Source organism: Tachysurus fulvidraco, chromosome 18 (genome assembly GCF_022655615.1).
Source record: "Tachysurus fulvidraco isolate hzauxx_2018 chromosome 18, HZAU_PFXX_2.0, whole genome shotgun sequence".
Taxonomy (NCBI): domain Eukaryota; kingdom Metazoa; phylum Chordata; class Actinopteri; order Siluriformes; family Bagridae; genus Tachysurus; species Tachysurus fulvidraco.
Genome location: NC_062535.1, coordinates 15,399,071 through 15,408,359, shown reverse-complemented (window position 1 = coordinate 15,408,359; position 9,289 = coordinate 15,399,071). Strand labels below are relative to the sequence as shown.

General features: G+C 42.1%; 1 protein-coding gene across 1 annotated transcript in view; it reads right to left on the bottom strand.

The window, feature by feature from the left end:
* Positions 1 to 8,443: 8,443 nt before the first annotated feature.
* The window catches only part of snrpb2 (small nuclear ribonucleoprotein polypeptide B2), a 2,254-nt gene continuing 1,408 nt past the window's right edge, over positions 8,444 to 9,289 (bottom strand). Inside the window, exons 5-7 of the mRNA XM_027178959.2 lie at positions 9,166 to 9,207; positions 8,977 to 9,065; positions 8,444 to 8,854 (exon numbers count right to left, since the gene is read on the bottom strand). Coding sequence (XP_027034760.1) covers positions 8,695 to 8,854; positions 8,977 to 9,065; positions 9,166 to 9,207 — 291 coding nt within the window. The 3' untranslated portion in view covers positions 8,444 to 8,694. The remainder of the gene's footprint in view (positions 8,855 to 8,976; positions 9,066 to 9,165; positions 9,208 to 9,289) is intronic.

Below are 9,289 nucleotides of genomic sequence, written 5' to 3'. Positions count from 1 at the left end.
CACGCACACGCACACGCACACGCACACTCACACGCACACTCACACGCACACGCACACACACACACACACACACACACACACACACACACACACACACACACACACACACACACACACATCTAATCCGTGATTTATATCTATATACTACAGACGAACACATAGATGCGTGGATGAGACTTATTCATGATGATAGATAGATAGATAGATAGATAGATAGATAGATAGATAGATAGATAGATAGATAGATAGATAGATAGATAGATAGATAGATAGATAGATAGTATATGGATGGACGGATGAACTGATAAGACTAAATCATGAGTGGTGGATGAATGGATCTATGGATGGATGGATGGACAATACTATATGATGTATGTGTGGATAGAGAGAGGAATAGATAAAGCTATGGATGGATGGATGGATGGATGGATGGATGGATGGATGGATGGATGGATGGATGGATGGATGGATAAGACTAAATCATGAATGGATTGATGGAAGGAGGGAGGGATAGAAAAGGCTAAATCAGGATGGATGGATGGAGGGATGGATGGATAGCTCTATGGACGGGTGTATGGATAGACGGATAATACTGAATTATGTATGGGTGGATAGAGGGAGGGATAAAAAAGGCTAAATCAGGATGGATGGCCAGATCAGAGAAAGTAATGGATGTATGGATGGAGAAATAGATAAGGTTAAATCATGATGGATGGATGGATGGATGGATGAATGAATAAGACTAAATCAAGGATAGATGGATGGATGTATAAATGGATAGATAGCACACAGCAGCCGCTTGTGTAACACGTGAAGCTGCAGAAATGATCAGAGACGAGCAGAGCAGAAAGCGTCAGTGTGCACAGCTCCAGTGTCCTGATAAATGTCAGGGCCAATCAGCACAGGCTGGTGTGTGAGGCACGACGTGCTTCTCCTGGCATGCACTCTGTTCTCTCAAGCTGATGTTTATTACAGGATCACTCTGGTGCACATTCACGCCTACACACTAACGTGCACTAATACACACACTGGGGTGAAAGTCAACACGGTCGTGACGACACACACACACACCCCTGAGGAACACTTTATTCTTCTAGAGATCATCATCTCCTTGTCATGATGATCAGCCATTTCCTCTGTCAATAAGAACTCTTCAAGGATGTGTGTGTGTGTGTGTGTGTGTGTGTGTGTGTGTGTGTGTGTGTGTGTGTGTGTGTGTGTGTGTGTGTGTGTGTGTGTGTGTGTGTGTGTGTGTGTGTGAGACAGAGTAACCTTGACATACTGAAGGAGTTGGTATTATTTCAAAGCTTTATAGTTTATTGATTTATTGAAAGGCCATTTTGAAATAAATAAAGGAACAGGATAAAAAGCTTTGCCTATTTCACACACACACACACACACACACACACACACACACACACACACACACACACACACACACACACACACACACACACACACACACACACACACATCCTTGTCATCCTGCTTCCTCTTCATTTATCTCACAATCACCTTCCCGTCTGTTTTTCCCGTCTATCTGCTCGCGCTCATCCTCATCCTCATCCTCATCCTCATCTCACCTGACTCGACGTTCCTCTGTCTAGTTCTTGCAGTCTTTCAATGCGCTCTCATTTCAAACCGCCTGATCTTGACCATCACAGTCCATTTGTTCTGATGAAAAAAACACTTGGTTTGTTCCTTGTCACTAATCCTATAAACCTGGAATAACAAGCCATCTGATACAGGGGCTGATGGCTGTATTTATGTATCCTGAAGTCTCTCGCTGACTGGGAGGGAAATAAAAACAGCAGGGATACCATAACTGGATCAATTTATTGCATATGAATCAGTGATAGGATATAAATCATCAGGTGGATTTCTTTAAAATTGTCCTTTTATAATTGGGGCAGTGGCGGCTCAACTGGTTAAGGCTCTGGGTTGTTGATCAGAGGATCGGGATTCAAGGCCCAGCACAACCGAGCTGCCACTGTTGGGCCCTTGAGCGAGGCCCTCAACCCTCCCTGCTCCACGGTCGCTGTATCCTGCACTCTGACCCCAACCTCCTCAGTTGGGGTATGTGAAGAAACGAATTCCACTGTGCTGTAATGTATATGTGGTGATGATAAAGGCTTCTACGCCCCGTTCTATAATTACAATGATGTTTATGTTACAGCAGCTAGAAGCCGTCACTCTGTCACTGAGCCTCACTTTCTAATTTCAAGAGAGAGACAAAGAGAGAGAGAGAGAGAGAGAGTGAGAGAGAGTGTTATCAGTTCTATTTTTATGAAGGAATTCTCCTCATAAACTCCTCATTCTACACCACTGTAATTTTCTGTAAGTGAAACAGGGTTAAGGGCCTTGCTCAGGGGCCCAATAGCAGACAGTTAAGGCTTTTGTATAGTTGTAGAGTTTTAGACAAAACAGTTTGTATGCACCGATAAATATCAGTGATTAGTAAAGGTTTGGGATTGAATCAAAGAGTGGATGAAGAAAGCATACAGATTACAACGTACACATGACGCAACACGTGTGTAACCTGTAACTGTTTCCCCAAAGAGACAAAACCAGAAATACTTCAGGGTTCTAGATTGAATCTTTTTATGAGAAGAAGGAAATAAAAGTTGTGTATTTTTTTTATTTTTTTTTATTTAGTGCCTCTTCCTGAGAATGATGATAGTGTCACTTTTTGTGCCTCCAGGGATCCTTGACTTTGTGTTAAACTGCTCAGGACGACACGCTGGTTATCTTCTGCGGTCCGTACGAGCGTCTTTGTTTTTCCACTGAAATGGCAAAAGTTAAAGCCAGAGTAATAAACCTCTCCTTTTTTTGTTTGTCTTTCCATGGGCTAGAGAGGCATCACAGAGCCGAGTCTTACGCCACAGTATACAACGTTATACAGCAACGTTAGCGCAGCAGCGACAAACACAAACACAACATCAACAATGGCGGCTGTTGCTTTACTGTTAATGCTCATGGATTTTGTTAACCTACATTGGCATCCAAACGATTGTCACATCCTGATTTAAAATGCTTTAAAAATGGCGCCAACGACGTTCTCTTTTGTCTTGTTGGTCACGGTAGCCCCGCCCCCAGCCCCTGACGCAAGCGGTTCTTAAGTCTAGACCAGCAACATTTTGGTGCTACTTAAGAACCACTTTTCCTGGTTCAGAGCCGGTGCTTTGTGTGTCGAAAAAGAAAGAACTGATTTTTTTAAAGTAAGCTCTGAACCAGCACTCAAACTGCCTCGGTGGAAAAGGGGCATTTGTTTCTTCAGGCGTTAGCATTTTTTACTATTAGCGCTAGCTAGCATCCTGCTTGCCATATGCATAGTTTTAGCCCAAAATTCGATCCATTTCTTCACTCTCTTATCTCTTCTCTTATAAAGGGACCTCGAGGATAATAACGTGAATAAAGCACAAAAAAAAGCAAACACATTTACTTATTTTCACCTTCGCTATAGATACCTGACAACAAACAGCCACATTTTCATGTATGAATAAATCTTTACAAAACAAGTTTTAAGGTCAGGCAGCTGCTTGCGCTCGTAAAAGAAAAAAAGGGGGGGGGGGGGCTCATAAAACCAGCCAGTCTCTAAAAACGATCCTGTCTTCTTCCCGCCATAAATATACATCCAATCACCTCGTTTAGATGTCAGATTGTATTAGGTTCAGTTCGTCACATCATCTGGAGGATTCAGGATTCGCTTGCATAAGAGACGCATCTGCTCATCCGTGAACACGCATCAGAACTGATTTAATATCTAATATTTCAGTGAGGGCTTTTTTCATATCCCGTGATGTGATCCCGCTTTATTTAGCTAACAGGCTATCACTTATATTCTCTTTTTCTCCTTTCATTTCACTAATAGTCCCTGTCATAATCTCCATGCAGCGCTGTAATGTAATTACACTGCCTCCGCTACAATAATCCATTAGACGAGGTTTATAGAGTCGTAGCCCAATTATTATCCCACATGTGAACTCTTGGTTTTAACGGCTACATAACAACAATCGGTGACTAACGGTCCCAGTAAAAGCCAAGAGAAATATGGGTATGAAATATTTTTCAGACACTGAGAGAGCAGTCTGTTCTTTCTCACAGGATTTCTCACTCATCTGCAAATGCGACATGAGGGAAGACATCGACGGGCCGATCGATGTTAAAGGTCAGGCCGCACCGTGGCGTGGCGTCCTCTCAAAGGAAATTTGTCCAAAGTAAATGTAGTTGTGAATTTGTTTTGTTTTTTATGGCGAACCTGTATGCACTCGAGGGACCCTTGTTCCTTACAGATCGACTAAATAAAAAAGGGAGAGTTGCCATCGATCATACGGAGGCCCCAGGGAGGCAGGTGTGAAGTCACCCAAAGCAGACTAAAGTGTCAATCAGATCACAGAAAATCCTGCTAATGCTAGTGACTTGCTAAGGAGACTTCTAGAAGAAGCCTTTTTATATACATTACAGCACAGTGGAATTCTTTTCTTCATAAAAATAGAACTGATAACACTCTCTCTCACTCTCTCTCTCTCCCTCTTTCTCTCTGTCTCTCTCTCTCTCTCTTTGTGTGCAGGAGCAGGGAGGGTTGAGGGCCTTGCTCAAGGGCCCAACAGTGGCAGCTTGGCAGTGCTGAGGCTTGAACCCTGATCCTCCGATCAACAACCCAGAGCCTTAACCAGTTGATCCACCACTGCCCCAGAAATCATATAACTTAATAGAAATTACCTTATATTATCATATCCAATTATATTATTGTTTAGTCTATAAAAAACTATATCGATTCCACCACTTTATGTAAAACCTAGATGTGTTCGCTTCGACAGGTGCTAGCTTAGCATTTTAGGATAACATACTGCTAACATGTTACTTATCCACAAATATTTTGCCACTTTACCTAAAACCGCTGGTTGTGTTTGCCACTCATGGTGCTAGCATATTTAGGGTAGCATTCTGCTAACCTGTTAGCTAGCATCAGTGTGCACAGTTTTAGCCCCGAATTCGATCCCTTTCTCACCTTTTCTCTAGAATAAGTTCTTTTATTCTTTAAAAGCTGTATTAAGAGAACCACCCCTCCCTCCCCCAACTTTCACTTGCTTGGTTTAATACACATTGCTGTTGGTTTCTTGATCCTGATTGGTCAGATGGTGTCGCTTCCTTTTCCTTAACAACCGTTTGCTTCTGCTAGCGTTTCTATAGTAACGGCTTCACAAGGGCTTGGTGCTTGTACTTGACTCGGTACAGGAACGTTTCAGGTTCTCTGTATCAAAGAAAAACATAGTCATTGTACACAACCTTACAACTGTCCGTGCCGTACAAATAAAATAATATAAAATAAAATAGCCGGAGAATAAAGTTAGAATCAAAATCTTATTCAAATCAACACTTAGGAAAGGGAAACTATACAAGAAAGAAGATTAAATAATATAATATATGAGTACAGATCACAGGCAGAGGAGCTGCAGTCTGATGAATCTGTATTCTATCACACACACAGACACACACACACAGACTCACACACACACACACACACACACACACACACACACACACACACACACACACACACACACACACACACACACACACACACAGAGAGAGACTCACACACACAGACTCACACACACAGACTCACACACACAGACTCACACACACAGACTCACACACACAGACTCACACACACACTGACTCACACACACACTGACACACACACACACACACACACACACACACACACACACACACACACACACACACACACACACACACACACACACACACACACACACACACACACACACAGTGAATGAGCCCTGAAATAAGATTACAGAATGTAATATAATATATGAGTACAGATCACAGGCAGAGGAGCTGCAGACTGATGATTCTAAATTTTGCGTTTTATTATTTTTTTTAATTTATTTATTTGTTTTTAAGCATTTATTGTGTGCACAAAGTTTTTAAGAAATAAATTCATTCAAATTAAGCAGACATTTTCCCACTTAACCACTTAACATGATTACAGGTGAAATCAAGGCCCGCCTCCAGCCTTAACATTCTTCATCTTTTCCATATTCATTTACTTTCAGAAAAGTTTTAGTGGATTTAAGTTTGGAGTGAGTGATTAATTTGTGTGAATGAATGGATGAATGAATGAATGAATGAATGAATAAATAAATAAATAAATAAATAAATATTTAAGGGGGGGGGGGGGGTTGACTTAGCACGTTTGCCTCACCCCTCCAGGGTTGGGGATTCGATTCCGCCTTGTGTGTGTGGAGTTTGCATGTTCTCCACGTGCCTCGGGGGTTTCCTCCGGTTTCCTCCCCCGGTCCAAAGGCATGCATGGTAGGTTGATTGGCATCTCTGGAAAATTGTCCTGTGTGTGTGTGTGTGTGTGTGTGTGTGTGTGTGTGGGTCTGTGTGTGTGTGTGTGTGTGTGTGTGTGCCCTGTGATGGGTTGGCACTCCGTCCAGGGTGTATCCTGCCTCGATGCCCGATGACGCCTGAGATGGGCACAGGCTCCCCGTGACCAGAGAAGTTTGGATAAGCGGTAGAAAATGAATGAATGAATGAATGAATGAATAATAATAAAATAAATAATAACAATAATCCTCAGGTAAACAAGATCGCTTTCGTTCAAACTAATGATAACGAAAGAGAGGCTACTGTACAGCAGCCCTCAGTACAATACACACTTTGTCATCCCACGTCTCTGCATGCTTTATGAACGCTTCTTCAGATGGTGCACCGAAAAAGAGAAAAATTGCGTTAACGGTCACTTAGATGAGCCAATTTGTTTACAAGCGTCATAAATAACCCCAGAAGGAAAGCTGAGTGCTGAAGGATGCAGGGAGAGCGAGGAGCTGGTTCTGCCACATCTCTCAGCACTAAAGCTTCACATGGAGACGTTTTCCACTCACCGTTCCAGTACCCTGAGGTTAGAAGAGTGAGAGATTTTCAGCGCAATAAAAAGTGAACTGTTTGTCAGATGTCAGCGCCGATAATCCGAGAGCTCCAAGCTTCCACGTGCGTTCGCTTAATGAACGCATAAAAATACACATTCCTTCAGATTTTTCCTTCAACAAACCACTTTTTTTTAAACGGTATCCTAAAAAAAGGCACGCGAAAGAAAAACAACTGCACTTTTACAGTTAATTTAAATAGCTACAAAAGTACCGAGTTACCAAATCCTGGGGGAAATCTGTCCTCCAGAATATTCCCCAAAATAAACTTTAAACATTTAAACATTAGCTGTAGGACAGACATAAACCTCATCAGTCTGAAGGGTGGATATAATCACCTCCAACTGAATAATGCTCTCTGTTATGCTATATTTACACAGGGTCAGATTTAATTGGACACACACACACACACACACACACACACACACACACACACACACACTCTTTCACAAACACACACACACACTTTCTCAACTTTCACACACACACACACACACACACACACACACACACACACTCTTTCACAAACACACACACACACTTTCTCAACTTTCACACACACACACACACACACACACACACACACACACACACACATTCTCAACTTTCACACACACACACACACACTTTCTCAACTTTCACACACACACACACACACACACTTTCTCAACTTTCACACACACACACACACACACACACACTTTCTCAACTTTCACACACACACACACACACACACACACACACACACACACACACACACACACACACACACACACACTCTCTCTCTCACTTTCTCGACTTTCACAAACACACTCTCTCACACACACACATTCACAAACACACTTCTCACACAAACACACACACCTTTCAGGAAATACATCATATATTCCGAAGCCTCTCAGCTCAAGAAAAAGAAAAAAAAAGACAAGACAAAAGTAGACAAGCCCTTAACCGACTAAATCCACAAATCTGAGTAGTTTGCTGTCATTGTAGCTACCAAATGATTACTGATCTACATAAGATACGTTTAACCTTTAACTATTTGATGTTCTTAATGGTTTGTGTCTAACTTCTACATTTTTTTTAACAGTTATCCTGTATCGCTCCTGTATAAACAGCATGACAGAAAAGTGTGTGATCAAACGAACAAAAAGGGTTTTATCTAGTGTGTGTGTGTGTGTGTGTGTGTGTGAGAGCAGAAATGTCCTTTACACCATCACCAATTCTTTCCCTTGACTTCATCAAATGTTTGCTTTTCAGCATGAAACATTTTCTCTGTGGTGCTTGAAGAAAAAGAAAACGTCCGATTCCAGGCCCGAGTAAAGCACCATCTAGCTCATGTGTCACATGGAGTTCACATTGTTAACACAAACAGGAGAAACCACACAGCAGACAGTCAAACAGCTAAAACATCACAGCAATCAACAGTGTGAGGTTTCAGAAGTATTCACACCCCAGGAAAAACGAAGCTTGTTCCACAAAAATGTTAAAAACGTACTTTAATTTTCTAACATAAAAAATAACACCACCATCAGCCCTGATGCCAAACTTTAATTCTTCTGTTGTGGCTTTTTCTAAAACAACAACAAAAAAATCCTGTACAGTCAAAAACTTGAAAAGAAAATCAAATCAAAAATCATGATGGAACGTAGGATTCGTTCAGCAGGGCTGCGTTTCAGTTTCAGTCCAATGCTCATGTTACACGTGTGTGTTGGGGGGGTTTGGGGGGGGGGGGTCACTTTTTGGCATAAGTGATCTTCATGGCGCAGGTGGCGGTGATTCTGAAACCCTGTAACGCATCTTTAGCAACTCCCGCCTGGGCTTCGCTCTCAAACTCCACAAAGGAGATGTCGTGTTTTCCGGGAACAAGACGCACCTCTTTAAAACCTGGGAACCTACGAGGGGGAAAAAAATAAATAGATAAAAATAAGGACATTGCTGTAAATTTTCCTGAGAAGAGCTCACATCGGAGATAAAAACGGTCCCTGAAAGGGACGGGGTGTAGAACGGTACTCACTGATTGAACAGCATGGACAGCATCATCTCATTGGTCTCCTCGGGCAGGTTGGTCAGGAAGAGGATGTAGTTGGGAGGATTATCAGGAACCTATAACAAGAGCAATAGGACAGTCTTCAGTAAAGTGCTGCAGTAAACATAATGCACAAGCTATACTTTAAAAAGGGACATATGGGATTTATTCTTGTACCTGGACTGTAGCTGGTGGAGGCGGCTGTGTGTTTACTGCATTCTGCAACACAAAGCACACCAACATTAATGAACAGGAGATAAAACAGAGACGGGGGATTGTAGGCGGAGCTACAAATAAAATA